This window comes from Sinohyriopsis cumingii, chromosome 6 (genome assembly GCF_028554795.1).
Source record: "Sinohyriopsis cumingii isolate HCF-2022 chromosome 6, ASM2855479v2, whole genome shotgun sequence".
Lineage (NCBI taxonomy): Eukaryota > Metazoa > Mollusca > Bivalvia > Unionida > Unionidae > Sinohyriopsis > Sinohyriopsis cumingii.
Window position 1 is genome coordinate 138793092 of NC_142966.1, and position 16539 is coordinate 138809630.

Here is a 16539-nt window from a genome sequence, read left to right on the forward strand (position 1 = left end):
TGTGAAAATCTTTATCCATGAAGCTAAATAAATTGTCCTGGATTTCAGGAGATAATATGCTGACAGCTCTGAGTGTGGCTAGGGAGTGTGGGATGGTGAATCCAGAAGAATCCATAATCCTGGTCCAGGCTTATCCTCCCCAAGAAGGCGATATCAGGCAAGATGCCCAAATTGAATACATCCACACATACAGTACTAAAAACAGTGTCACAGGATCCTTGCATAAATTTAAGGTATACGTTTATTTTACATGTTTTGTAATCTACTGTGAAAATTAAGTTCACAAAGGTAATCTTTACAAGTGTATTTTCAATGTAAAAAGTTGAATTGTGTTTTCATGTTGTCGTAGAAATTGTCTTGAAACAATGCATGCAACCAAGAACCTACCATATATTCCCTAATTAATGCTCGGGGTTATGTGTATTAGGGCACAATAGTTCAAGCTTTTGTCATTCTAGTTCACGCTCATTCAGTGAAAGTTACACATGTGGACTAGTTATAGTTAATGCTGAATATAAATAATTTTAAAGTACATTTTGTTTTTGTATTCTGGTTATAATCCATATAGATTTTTCCCTTTGTGACAAGAATTTTGACCAGCTGCAGAACCAGGTTAATAGTAAAAATGTATCTTATTGATTCATGTATCAGTAAGGTCACAGATGAGATTATTATTGAGCACTAATTAGGTGATCTTATGTCTGGTTGACTGAGCTTGTTTCACCCCTGGAAATTATATTTCTGATCTAATTTACATCAAAAATTTGAAATATGGGCTTATATCCTCAAAATCTTGAATGGGTTTGATAGTGGTTGAGATGTATTTTAATATGATAATGTGTGATAAATACCCCCAAAATTTAAGATTTGCCACAATTTTTGTTTAATCTGACAGTTTTGACCATGGGTCAGTGGTTCTGACTGGGTTCTTCCATGAGTTATGCACCAAAATGTTTAATTTTGTGTGGGAGAAAAATTATGCAAAAAATAATAAACCATAAAATTCCCATGTTGTCATTGTTTAGTTTTAAAACATCACATATTTCTGTGTGTCACTTGCTCAATTCTGACTGGTTACTAAGAAAGATCATGGGATCAGATTTGATGCAAAGGCAATAATGATCTTAATTTGATCAAAATTCCAATAATAATTATGAGTCAGATCCACACATTATTTATTTTGTGTTGGATCTGCTTAGCTGAAGTTGTTACCACTCTGGGAGTCATATTTGTTATTTGATTTTCATCAAACTTAGACCGTATAATTAGGATCTTTGATTGTTTTATTACTGAGCAAGATTAATGCATATTTGTGAGGTGATTGTCTGAGCAAATAACCACTCTGGAAGGCATAATTCTGATCCTGTTTTGTATATGGGCTTATATGATCAAGAACTTGGGAACATTTTGAAAGTAAGTGTGATCAACACATGTTAATAAGGTGATCTGGCATCACATTGGCTGAGCTTGTTACTACTCTTTTGGATCCATCAAGATCTAGATGAGTTCAGTTGTGAGCAAGAGACTGTGAAGATGAATTATGCCTTTATTGTTAGAAAGATATGTTATCATAATATAGTAAAGTTGGAAAAATCAGCATGATATAAATTTTGGGAGACATGTCTCATATGATGTTCTCTCAAAATATTACGTGGGCCCCAGTTGCTCACCTTTACAGATCACTCATATCTCACCTCTGTCTACATTAGTTCTTGTCTTGGTTTGGCAAATGAGGGTATGTAAGAAAGCTTGCGAGTAGCTTCCCATGGGTCAGTGGTATAACTTTTCATATGCTTAACTCACAAAGCCACCAACTACACTAGTACATTAGCCTGCTTAATGAAATGGTAAACTGTCAAGTTATATAAGCTAGATGAGTGATATCAGGCCCACTTGGACCTCTTTTTATATACCTTACATAAGGCAGAGTTTATTATGATTGCTGACCATCCATTCATCTCTCAGTTACCAAATGTATTCTCACACAGTAAAGGTCAAGGTCACTGACTGAAATAAGAAAAATGGCAACACCAAAATTAGTTCTTCATGTCATACTGGGACTAAATTTGGTTGATGACTTTCTTTTGGAATAAAGAAGAAGCCTATTGATTTTTTTTGGTCAGTGGTCAATTGGGCACTGCAACTGAAACCAGAAAAGAGGTTTCCACAGGACAACATTAATTCTGCATCACAGATCTGGATGGCTAAATTACACTTGCAGTAAAACATTTGTAGTAAGTAAGAAGCCTCTAAAATTTGGGGGTAAAATTAAAAAAATTCAATGTCACTGAAAAAGGAAACAATTTTCACACAAAATGTTGCTGTGTCTCTATGTAGGATTATCATTTCCAGGGTAGGCATATAATGTGCCATGCAATTGGTACTTTTTATCTTTAAACAAATCCAGATTGGTCGATTCATCAAAACCATTAATTCATACACTTGAGCATTTCTGCATGAATTTCTTCATATTGCTTGCATAACTTTTCAGGAGACTAGGCTTGACATGGGACATGCTCGACACTATTGCTTTGCTGTGACAGGGAAGTCATGGGGAGTTTTACGACAGCACTTCCCCAATATTCTACCAAGGGTGATTATATTTCTGTTATTATTAGGACCCTGCATACAGCCATGTGAGTCCTATAGAAGTCACCTTTTTGTCTGTCCATCAGTCCACCTCTATCCATTTCATCATACTTCTTTTAATCAGGCCAAAGTTTCACTAAATGCAGTAAACTCCTCTTATCCAAAATTAACTTTAACACTTGAAGAGATAAATACACCCCAAGACACACATCATTCGAGTACATACATGAACAAACAGCATGAGTTCCCAACCTGGTTTCAGGAAGCTTCATTCAGTCTCAGTGTCACTATTGCAGTTAAAGCATCTCCACTTAACACATTAACCCCTGAGCCAAACAGCTAGGCAGTCCCCTACAGCATACTTGCATAAATCACCTAGGGTAGTGTTAGCCTTACCATTGCCTGTATCCCTGAGACTTGCTGGCAGCACTTGGCTGCAGATTTTTATAGAAGGGACTACATGCAATAAATTTGTTTTTATTTTATTTGCATTCGTTTAATTAAGCTGAAATGGTATAAATTTCATGCTACATGCAGAAATAAAATAATGCTTGAAGGTGAAAACAAATGATGTGCTTGCCAATTTGCTTCTCTTGCCATGAATAATCCATAAAATCCATTACAAATTCACACAGAATTATTAACACCATCAACACATTAAATAATTATATTTTATATGCACATAAATTCCACTTGTTATCTCTCTTGTAAACTTAACATCCTGTGAATACTGTACACAAATGGGCATATTTTACTTGCTCTTTACTTACCCTTCTTCCTTAGAAATCTCAGTGAAAATTTAAAAACTAATAAAACACTTAACAAATCTTGAATTATGAGCACTCATGCTAACAACATTTATTTCCCAAACATATATTTAACGATTCATCAAAAGAAAAAAGCTCCAAAAAGTTAAATTTATTTGCATCAGGGTCTAAATCCGTTGTTGACCCTGATGTTGGTCCTTTGTATAGCTTCTTGTCAGTGTGTGTTTTATCATTTACGATCCATCGATCAGCTCTTCTTTCATTTTCTTCTTCTTCAACATTCTCATTCTCATCACTACCGCTGTTATCTCCAGTAGCTATTTTGATGTCACTATCAATCTCGTCTGATTAAAATCCTGACAATTCTCTGTCAGAATCTGTCAAGTAAAAGTCTGCTCCCAGTGGCTGATTCTTGTCAGTTTGTATCATTTTCTGATCTATATATTTTCACTATTTCTGCTGTTATTGAAGTCAATTTTGTTACCCTCTGTTCAGCAATGTTCACTCTATGTAAGCTAAAATTTTATTGGTTAGACTGCCTGCATACTTAGGAAATTGCTTCAAATTAACCAATGGATTGTGCTGATTTAACTCGTCGGGCAGGATACAGGCCTAGACAAATACTGCCACTCAAACTCGGTGCCCAGGATACAAACTAGATAAACTCAGCCACATTATCAAGGCACTCGGGAGATGAAGGAGGTAAAGTACGAAGAGTTATCAAGGCAGCAGCGGTAAATGTGTTAACACTATCAATTAAGAGCTTGCTTAACCCCTTGAAGTTTCTTTAGAGGTACGAAAAAGGTAAGACTGCAAAGGAAGTTAGGCGTGCTACAAGGACGAGTGAGTCAACTTTACATAAACATAGGAACAGTACAGAGTCCTGTAGGAGTGCTACATGTTTATCTGCTACACATGCTTCACTGACAAGATCAGCTATCTTGGAGAAAATAAAATGCATTTTGATGACATGAATTGAGCACCAAAATCATGAACACATGCCATTTTCAAACAGGTGATTCAAATTAAGTCCTACAGCATTTATGAAGTGTGATGATCCTGAAGCAAAGTCATTTTTATTTAAATTCTGGATGGTTTTGATAGATCTAAATCATATATTGGTTAAAAGAGATTTATATTTGTACCTTTGTTGTCATAAATGTGAGCTCTAAGGAATACCACCTGATACTCTTCTAATATTTCCTATGAGAAAATTCACTTTGAGAAGTGTGAATATGACATATGCTAGGTTTCTCAGAATTGCAATATACACATAAATTAGGGGTTTACTGTTTCTCAAAATTTCGTTCTTAAACTGATAATATTGAATATCTGTCTTGTTTGCTTGTTTGTTAATGATAAACAGAACATTCAGCAAATGCCAGGGATTAAAATACAGCCATACAATTTGGACATTTTCATAAATAGGCTTTATCTCAGTGGAAATATTTGAGATATTCTCACATTATAGAACTCTTTCTTTAAGAAAAATGTTTTAAATTTTAAACTAAAATGATCTTAAAGCATTGCTATCAATACATCCCAGTCCAAGCTAAGTTTTCCCACCTGCCATAATGGAAAAGAACATGATCCCAGTCTGATTACTAAGTTATATTCTTTTTCTTTGGAATATTGTGTGATGGCATGTACCCTGCAGAATGGCTAATGGCAATATGGTGTTTGCTATATATGCAAAAAATATAATTCTACCCCTTTGGGCTTTGCTTGTTTTGCAGATGGGTTATCCTTTCCAAAATTACTGCTGCATTATGACATTTTGCCTTTAAAAAAATGAACAAAACTTGTACACTATTCTGACAACCAAAATAATCGTTTTGCATATGGATTAAATTCCAAACTTCAAAATAGCAATGCCATTGATCATGATTATGATTGCCATTGATTATGATTATGATTGCCATTGATTATGATTATAATTATGATTGCCATTGATTATAATTATGATTGCCATTGATTATGATTATGATTGCCATTGATTATGATTATAATTATGATTGCCATTGATCATGATTATGATTGCCATTGATTATGATTATGATTGCCATTGATTATGATTATAATTATGATTGCTATTGATTATGATTATGATTGCTGTTGATTATGATTATGATTGCCATTGATTATGATTATGATTGCCATTGATTATGATTATAATTATGATTGCCATTGATTATAATTATGATTGCTATTGATTATGATTATGATTGCCATTGATTATGATTATGATTGCCATTGATTATGATTCCATTCATTATGATTATAATTATGATTGCCACTGATTATGATTCCATTGATTATGATTATAATTATGATTGCCATTGATTATGATTGCCATTGATTATGAATTTTCCAGTAATTCTTAATAATAATGGCTTAAAACTTTCTCATTCAGTGCAGTGATGTGGAACAACATTTGCTCTTCGATATGTAATGTATCTCTTTGGTTGTACCTAACTTCAAATGAATTGGGTTGTTCCACTTAATGTACTTTACCTACACAAATTAGTTTGCTAATAGGCTGTCCTCCAGCTGTGTTCAAACTACTTCACATGGTATCATCCTAACCATTCTTAGCCAAAATAATTAATCTGTGAAATGGTGGTTGCTTATCTCTGACTGCCTTACCTTAGATGTTTAAACTACCCTGTGGATAGTTTTGCATGAACTTGAAGCAGGACTGATTACTGTTTATGCAGACAACATGCTTTGAATATATGTAGCAGTGGTCAAAAAATGTCTTTTTTGTGTTATTTCACTTAGATTACTGTAAATCATATTTTTTAAACATGACCATGTCAGGTCATCAGGGAGTAAAAATCAGGTTTTCAAATAACACGTAATGTCATAAGAGGGGTGGTTAATTGGATTTGGCTGGCATTATCTAGATGATGACCTTCCTCGATATTATAGCTCAGTGGGAGTGGAAAGATAGAATTTCAACAGAGAACTGAGCAAAACTAATGGGAAGAAATAATGCAATATGAGCCCCATAGACAAGAAAAATAACAAAATTTAATTAAAAACAATTAATAGCAGCTCCAATTCAATCTAAGTTATGTCAACAGAATTTAATAGCAGTGTCTAATTTGGATTTATTTCATCATAATAACAAGTGGTGAAAAGAGCACAATGTCCGTGACTGATTGCATCACCTTCCCCCCTTGACCATGTATCCATGTCTTCCTATTTCCTCGAGCCTTCCTATTCTCTACACTTCACCCTTTCCTGGACTTTCTAGTCCTTTATTCTGAACTCATCACTCCTTTTTTTGGGACTTCCATCTCGGACTGTCCCATCTCTCCCCAGAAAGCTGCTCCTTAAGGGACAAAATTACCCCTAAATCTCTGTATGTACCACTTCTACATGTACATAAAATCACTCACTTAAGTTGCTCAGAAGCATGCTAGCTATCCACACTGCATAAATTCTGAACTAATCCGATAGAACATCACCTTCATTTCACAGCAATCAGCCACAATTAACACGTTAGCAGTATATCTAACATTACTATATCTCTTTACCTACGCTACCACAAGCTCGATTACTATTGCATAAAATTAACAAAATTCTAGCTCACAGTAATTCCTAACTTACAAGATTATTTAAACATTACCAAATAAGATTTAAATATGCGATTATCGTTAACTCGCGATAATCAGTATCGTCCTAACATGTGTTTTGTAAATGTTGCAATTCCTTTTGGTCCAGTTTTGACAGTTACTGTTGTCTTTTCAATGTGTATTAAATCTCCACTTCAAGAGAAATTTGTAACCTGCATACCCCAGGAACCATTGAACAAATTCTGGTATAGCTTGGTGTATTCATTGTCTTCCTTTGGGATAGAGTTATATCCCTTGAGAAATAATATCTCATAGTATGTTGCTTGTAAACCACATAGCTAAAAAAAAGAGCCAATACTATTGGTATAAAAAGTGTCTCATTAACTGATAAAGGTTTAATCTTGTTTAGAAAAGTTAGGCACACATAGTGCTTGTTCTCTTGACTTTGATTTCTGTAGATAACTGCACTATAATTTGTTGAATTTCATTGAATTTTGGCACATGACTTTAAATTAATAAAGTCTTGTATGAGTTTGATTTTCAGCGTTTTATACTATTATTTACAGAAGTTAACTTAGATTCACTGAATTTGTCATATATGCTTTATATTGATGATTCTTTGAGTTGTTTCAAGTCTTCCACATTGTTATTTCAATGAGTTATGCCCCTTATTACTCCTAACTTTGCTTTCCACAGCATCACTTTACTATGGATTACACTTCAGTAAACGTTTTTATGCACTCATATTGATGAGACCTTGAATGGACTGGATTTCTAGTATTCCACATAATTTAGAATAGTTATAACCTCTGAACATAGAAATATAAAAATATATTCTTCTGTTTAAATCCCTGCTAAGCACATTATAGAGAACTGGCTCTTTCCAATTTAACCATCACTACTAGCTCTAGTTTTCTGTATATGAAAAAATATGCGTGGCATGTGTATTACTAGATATTTTCTTTTTGCTTGTTCCATTATGATGTACTGCACAATGTCTAAGTTCAATATATTAAGAATAATTGCACTTTAAAAAGTAATTTTGTTTACTACATTCTCTAGAAATGAGGAAATATATTTTCATGTTGTCTGTATGCTTCTTTTCAGTTTTTTTAATGTTTTATTTCATTGTTTTCAGATTGTATGTAAGGGAACAGTGTTTGCTCGCATGTCACCTGATCAGAAGGCACAGCTTGTAGAACATCTGCAGGATATTGGGTCAGTGGTTTTATTTAAATTGTCCAGAACTTAAGCACAGTTTCTCTAATCCTGTCAGCTTCTTGTACAAAAATACAAGTTTTGCTGCATCAAAATGATGAGGTATAGTAAGGTATATCAGCATCTTTCAAAGACATCTAAATTAGATGAAGTCTTGTCAGATTTTTTACAGTACTTCAGTCTAACGGTTTCATAGTCTTTTTTATAAATCAGAAATGGAAAGGGCTGCATTATTATAAGCAAGTTAGTGACTTTTTAACAACAATATGACTATTCTGTACACATGAGCTTAGTGTTATAAAAGTCAAAGAACCATGTAAACAAAACAGCATACCTGTCAGCTTTTCAAAAGCCAACTTGGGACATTGAATTAAACAAATAGGGAGATTGGGACCTAAAATTGGGAGGTTTTTCGCAACATTTTTAGACCTCTTTTTCACTAAATATTAACCAATCTCCTGGGTCCAACATGTGTTAAATTCTCAAAGGATGTGCCATTTCTCCCTGTGACGTGCCTTATTTTCCTCCAGGATGTGCCCTATTTTCATTTTCTGGTCCGCCGTGGCCAAACTGCACATGAACTAAAGGTTAGTCTTAATTAAACAAGCAAGAAAGCTAGTGCAACTAATTAACAGTTAATCCTTATTGATGCAGTTATCTTGTGAAAAGGATTGGCCCTCCAACATAATTCAAAGAACCCATGTTCTGCAGTGTGTCATGTAAGTAACCAGCAATTGATTGGCAAATAAATTATGTCCTATTTTGTTGCAACTAAAGGTGCCTCAATATGCAGTCTCATGGCAACTATATTCCCCTCGTTTTTATATCCCACCTTATTTCCTTTTTTTCAACTCATAAGGCACTTAACATTGCTTACTATAAAAACTATTTATAGTGAATTAGTATTTTGAGTGCTGCATGGTATGTATTTTCATTCCTTCTTTTTTTCTTAATGATGATAATTAACACTTGTAAATATGGTACAGTGATGCCAGGTGTAAGTTTCTTTGGTTTATTAATGGAGCTGCAGCATTGATCATTCTTGGAATTGAAATTAATTGCTGACAATTTTATTGTTGTGGTTTATTTGTTGTTTTGGTTTATTTTCTGATTTTAGTATTGTTGTAGGGGTAAAAACATTTCATAAATGTATGTGAATAATGTTTAAACTTAACATTCCTTTTGGTGAAGAAACAAATTCTTTGTAGTGTGATAATTATTTCATCACAACAGTATTCATGGGTGATAAAATAGAACATGGCTAATATGTGAATTGGATACTATATATCTGTTTATGTGGGACTTTTTTTTTTAGAAGAAATGAAAATTGAAAGACATAATGTAATAATCAGGAGTTCTCTGCAAACATCAGGACATAATATGAAATCGACTGGTAGGATGGAATGACCCCAAAAATCAGGAGTTCTTTCTCTCGGTATGATAGTTGACCAGTATGACAAAAAATTTTGTTTCTCAAATAGTAACTATCATAAATTTTTTTAAAACTATCAAAGCTCAAAAGAAAATCAAAGACAGCCCCACCACAAAGTTCAATGGTTGGTCCCTATTGAACAAGTTTAATATATGTTCTATTTTGGTGGTGCTATTTGAGTATCAACACCTAAAGCTTGTGTTGATTCATCATAACAATAGTTCATATTTGCAGTCTCAAGCTGTTTAACACAATATGTACCAGGATTAATGCATGTTTTTTTATAAAGACCACATTTTATCCCACCCTTATTTCATATTACATCTAACTTTTAAGTAATTATCCCATTTTAATAATTAACCTATTTATTTTTAATTTCTTTTTGGATATGTGCTGCTTGGCATATATTTTCAATCTTTCTTTGTTTCATTTAATTTATATTAATATCAATAGTGCACTGTTTTTTCTAGTTCTATCTTTTAGTTCCTTTCAAGTGCTATTGTCATAAATGCAATGTGTCCTCTGTAATTAAATGTAAAATGCGTCAATCTACCGTAACAGCTATGTCAGCAAGCGTTTCTCTGAGAACCTAAGTAAGTGCCGACAGTGTTTTGATAACTGATTTGCAGAAGTATTTGTTGTATTGTTGCACTGAATTAAAAGCTGGCCTCCTTTGTATTATCATGTTTATTGTGTCTTTTGAATAAAAAAGGAGATGAAATAAAAGTAAAGTTAACAGGCATGAAAACCCTACCAACTTAAAACCTAGCAGCCTCGGTTGTATGTCAGGTGAACTCACTTCATTTGATCAGTCGAACACTGTTATAACATTATTGTGTATATAACATAAACTACCTTAAATTAACCGACTCTTTCATAGCTGTGATCAAAGATAACAAGGCAGCCAAGCGAAATGAATGCTTTGTAAAATAAAGAGCTTGATTTCACAGATATGGACCAGTGTGTGCAAGCAAGTTTCAGATAATTCTTGAACTGGCACTTAGAGATATCCTCAGGGATGATAAGAAATTTCATTATTACTTCTAATGAAATCATGACATCAATATTGTACTAAATGAACAATAAAAAAATTGAGTTTCGACGTAGATGTGTCGTGAACTAAATGTCATATGTTTTTGAACAAAGGAATCTTGTTTGGTGGTGTGTTAACAGTTAGTCTAGTTCCCTGCTTGTGGACTCCCGATTTGGCAGGATACTATTAAACACCACTACAGGTACCAGACTCATCAAGAAAACAAAAAGCAGTGACATAATACACAGATTATTTGCGTACACGTGAGCGTTGTCCAAACTAGTTAGAACGAATTTTCATATGTTGGACATTTTGAAAATAAATGTTTTTTAAACAGAATAATGAACAACTTTATTAGAAAAAGCGCATTATTTAAATTTATTATCGATGTGATTGTAAAATGAGGATTCAGTCATTAAACAGCCCAGTTCCCTAACGCTGCCCAACCCCCACCCCACCGCCTCAGTTTTCTAGCTGTCAAAGTGATTTTTGTTCTAGTTTTTAAGGTCCCTCGGTAACTCGCACCTTGCTTATAGTGTGCTCTATGTTTGTGGACTCCGTTGTGCGCGAGTTATCAAGGGAGAGGTGTACATACACACACACACACACACACACTGTGTCCCCCCTAAAGCACACTCCGTTAAAACACGAATTTGAAAATAACATGGGCATGGCGTGAATCCCAAAATTTCATATACCTTATTACAGGTATTTTTCTCCTAAAAATTCTTTTTTTAAAAGTATAAAAAATAAAATACGTAAAAAAATCTTATTTTGGAGAAGAGATTGCATATATATTTGAATATAAAACAATTGTGACTTTGCTTCTGAAATATCATATACATGTATTATTATCTTATATGGACAAAAGTTTTTCTTAAAAGTATGAAAATTAACATGTAGAAAGTTTATTGTCGTTTTGGGGAGGAAATCGAGTAAGAATTTGAATATAAAACAATCGTAGCCTTCTACAGTTTTTAAATGTAACCAATTTCTTACAGTTTTGTGCCAAAATAAACATCGGATATATGAGTAACTGAACCAAGGGCTGGGCCTTTTGAGAACTTTGATCTTTGTTTATTGTTGAAAGATGACAGCTCATGTGTTAATCTTATTATTACTGGTCCATTAGCAACGAATCCATCAAGTCTACTTTGTGTTTGTCTTCAATGTATTCCATATACATTTGTTGCTCAATGTCCAACACATGTTCTCTAAACTGCATACACAACTAAGCAACAAACAATGCGGTGGTTGATAAACGATTCTCACCTGAATTTTTAAATAAATTAATTTTAAGTGCAATGCTCATTATCAAAGTCAACTGCCAAGCTAAACTTGTTCAAATTATGGGGCAACAATTTATGAAACAAAAATATTTTCTAAAAAGCCACTAACGTGTGCGTCGCTTGGCAGTGCTATTTTATGCAATCAGTTGACCAGTGAATAATGCTGTCCATTCCCTACAAACATACCCCGATTGTTGATTGACAATTATTCTTGCTGTAGTCTTTCAAACTAATAGGTGTGAAAGTGTTAATTATTGGACATTTTGAATGGGAAACGGGAAATCGAAACATAAAGCTTTTACTGTTAAAGAAAAGATTGAAGCTTTGGACAGGATTAAGTCCGATGTTAGACAGTCACAAGTAGCTAGAGATTTATGTGTGAATGAATGAACAATCCAAGGATGAAAGAAAAAGGAGTGAAACTAAGAGAGATGGTTGTGGATATGCATGAAAGTGAGGGATTGATGAGAAATAAAGCAAGACTAGCAGGAGACACCCAGCTTGATACAGCTCTGTATCAGTGGTTTGTGCAGACTAGGGCTGAAGAAGTGCCTATAATTCAGGACCCATTTTTAAGGCACAAGATGAAAATTTTCACACTGACATACATGGGCAAGATTCCATCTCCAAAGCAAGCAATGGATCCAGGCTAAACCATTTTAAGAAGCGACGTAGGATTAGCCACGTGACAGTTTCTGGAGAAATTGGCTCTTCAGATTCTGAAGCGGCTATGTACTATTCAAAAAATGAATTGAGGGAAATAAAAGGGGAAGGTGGATATTCCCCAGAGCAGGTTTGCAATTGATGAAACTGGATTGTTCTACAAAATGATGCCGGACACCACCCTAGCTGTGAATAAAGACAAACATAAAGATGAAGGGTTTAAGAAAATAAAATAGAGATTAATTTTGCTGTTTTGGTTCAATAAAATGGAAAGACACAGACTCACTCACTATACATCGAAAATTCAAGTTGCCTAGATGCTTCCATCATTTGAATATGTAGACCCTACCTTTTTCATATGATGTTAAAAAAAATGCGTGGATGACAGCTGCTTTGTTTGAAAAATGGTTTCAAAATGAATTCGTACCAGCAGTTTGATCCCACCTCAGAAATCTGAAGATGAAGCTGAAGACATTGTTATTATTGGAAAACTGACCTGCACACCCACCTGCAGACAGCCTGGTTAGTAAGGATGGAAAAATATAAGCCAGCTTCCTCCCAAAGAATACGGCTTCCAGGATTCAGCCACTGGACTAGGGCATAATATCAGTTTTTAAAATGATTTATAGAAGAGAGCTTGTGAAAAAGATTTTTTGCGATGAAACCTCAGTCCAGGCACACTACAAAGTATAAATCTGAAAGAAGTAATGTACCTCGGTGGCAAATCTTGGGATGCCATTATGCCACGCTGCATTGAGAAATGCTGGGAGAAAGGACTTGGGGCAGCATTTACTATTACTCAGGATAACAGCAGCAATATCAATGATGATTACGATAGATTACTTGATGGATTTTTTTGAGAATGATGCTGGGAAGCTAATGCAGTAACGCAACAGTGTTAATGAATGGCTTACTTTTGATAATGACTGCACAGTTGCAGACCATGTTTCGGGTGCAGAAATTATTCAAAATATTACTTTCAATAACACCTTTTCTGATGCTGACAATGATGATGCTTCTAATCATGACAGTGAGGACACCACACCTAATCATAATCCATCATCAGCAACAGAAACAGTCAAAAGAGTGTGCTTTAAGATGGATGAAGATGCAAGATATTGAATATGTTCTAATTCTTCAGTTGAAAAATATGATTGACTTTGCCAAGAGCAAATCTGACAGTAACAGAAAGCTGCTGAAAATTGCTGAGTTTTTCAGTTTAGAAATTATAATCCTTAAATGAAATGACAGTTTTGTGCATTTTTTATGTCCTTAATGCTTCTGTTTTTAAAATTTGGTAAGGGGGGTACAAACAAACATGATAATGCTATAGAGTGCTATGAAAGAAAAATATTTGTTAATAATTAGTTTGAAAGGACACCAGTGAATCATGGAAGGATAATACTAATACTAATTGACTTACATTTAGTACTTAATACTTACATTTAATAATTAGATATATCATTCTTTATGTTTTATCACAGCTACACTAAAGATTGTTTTATAATGTTTCACGTATATATATGTGTGTGTGTGTTCATTTATCAAAGCTTTGAAATATTTATTTACTATAATGGATTAACATATCCAAAATTCATTGTCATCTCCAGAATCCATGAAAAATTTGCACAAAGTTTCTTGTGAGTCCAGTATCAGTCACCTTTGAAAATGGCAAAATCACTTCCTTCTAGGATCATGGAACCAAGTTTGTAACTTCATTTTTAAAGATCCATACATCTCAGCATCATCGTAGTTTCCATCCATTGTTTTGTATGCAGGTACTATGTGGGGATGTGTGGAGATGGAGCAAATGACTGTGGTGCCCTGAAAGCTGCACATGCTGGTATCTCACTTTCGGAAGCCGAGGCCTCTGTTGCTTCTCCTTTCACGTCCAAGTCTCCGAACATCAGCTGTGTGCCAACAGTTATCAGGTTAGCTTGATATAGAACAGGCATGAGCAATTCCCTATAAGTGACAGTTTGAATAGCATCTTTTAAACGTGCCTGTATGATGTAAATGTAATCAGATAAAACTAGGTCATGAGCTGGATTTCAGGCTGCACATGCCTGATATAGAAAATGCTAATAAAGATCTCTTTCGATATGACATTTATAACAAAAATTGGGTATAGAGACAACAAATTTATCATCATTCTACATTCCATAATTTACATTTGCATTGTCTGTTTCCTACCAATTTCATTCACCACTTAGTTTGCACTCATATATTTTGTTTGTATGTGTTTTTTTTCACTGTTAACTCTACTCCTTTCAGACTCTGTATGAATGACTTTACATGCCATATGAAACAAAATATGTTCATTGTAATAGGGACATAAACAAAGATGTATAGCTTGAGAAACTTTTGTTTTCTGATGTTTTATTACAGACAAGAGTTTTTATGTATAATATGCCACTCAACACAGCTATTGTATGTAATTGTATTATGTTAGATTTTTCAACAAGTTTCAGTTGATGAATTTCATATTCAGGGAGTTTTAGAGTTTACATATCAGATAGTTGAAAAGACTTTTATATTGATGCCTTTTTGTTAAGATGATAATAGTTTAAAATTTATGTGATAAAATGTTTGTGCACTGATGTGAGATAAAAGAAAGTAGTATTTATAGGTTACTGCATTTGTATGGGAAAATATGAACGAGTTTTCAGATGGATACTACAAAAACTTGTGAGTGCAGTATATCCTTCTGACAAAATGAGTTCATATTTTCCCATACAAATGCAGTAACCTTTTTATTATATGCTCATTTTTTTATTCAACCTAAGGTTTAATTATATAAACAAAATACACTACAAGAAACAACGTAAAAGAATGAATGCCATATTCCAAACTAAATACACAAGTGCAGATTTGACATTACAAAATGACATCATTATTAATGCGCACATAGCTCTGCCCAGATAAATTTGAACTTAGTCGCGCGGTCGACATAACTTTCAAAAGAAAATGGTGTGCCTAGTTAAAATCGAAATTTGCAGTCATATTGTGAATGAATGCGCATTGCAACGACTTTTCCATTTGATCTGGAATGAATATATTTTGGTATTTTGTTTCGATTCAACGAAAGTTTGTGATTTTGGACTGGATTCATCTGTGCAAATTATACATGAAATACATCGGATTGAAGTGGCGCGGGAGAAGCCTGTTTACGTCTGCAAATGTTTTTCTGTTTCTGTCATTGAATGTTTGAAATCGTAACGTTGGAAAAATATGAAGTCTTTTAATTGCAATTTTCAAAAAGACGCTTTGGAATTTAATGTGTATTTCATTTTGAGTGCAGTAAGGAGGATGCAGTTGCACTTATCATCGAAATTACAGCACATTTTCGAAATGTGTAATCCAGATTGAAAACCTATGACATGGCTCATGTAATTCGGATTTGCAGAATTAAGAAAAAACATTTTGAGGAAATTCAGGATGTAAAACTGTAAGCATATTTTATTTTGCCATTCTTATCACCAGATAAAGAATACAGTATATTCCTTGTCACTTGTATGTTATTTGTAAGGACATAATCGTCCATCTTTTATATAATGTAGCTAGCCTAAATCCGTAACATTGTATCAATGCGGAATGTGCCAAAACAGCTGGGTTTTATTTTTGTTGCAGTCCACGAAACATGTTTTAGTTCATTCAGAAACAAATTTAAATAACCACAACGTAAAGAGCCTCTTACGCGAGTGTATATGATTTGTTTACAAATCAGAAGTGCTGGTGTCTGCATCATTGTTTGTTTACAATAGAAAGTAGTTCCTTTATTCACATGAATGCTATATGTGTATTGTCGCGTGCGTTCAGTATCGGGGAATACTGAATGATTCCGACAATGTAAAGTTAACGGGGGAAAAAATGAGCATATAATAAATGTCTATTTTGCACATCCCTCTTTTTGTCCTTCATTACATTCCTCTGAACAATCCAATTACACAAGCAAAATGATGATACA

General features: G+C 34.0%; 1 protein-coding gene across 1 annotated transcript in view; it reads left to right on the forward strand.

Annotated features, from left to right (window-relative positions):
* LOC149798094 (polyamine-transporting ATPase 13A3-like) overlaps positions 1–16539 on the forward strand; it is a 139670-nt gene that overhangs the window by 76432 nt on the left and 46699 nt on the right. Inside the window, exons 18-21 of the mRNA XM_089960838.1 lie at positions 49–233; positions 2492–2593; positions 8076–8155; positions 14351–14503. Of these exons, the coding sequence (XP_089816964.1) occupies positions 49–233; positions 2492–2593; positions 8076–8155; positions 14351–14503 (520 nt within the window). The remainder of the gene's footprint in view (positions 1–48; positions 234–2491; positions 2594–8075; positions 8156–14350; positions 14504–16539) is intronic.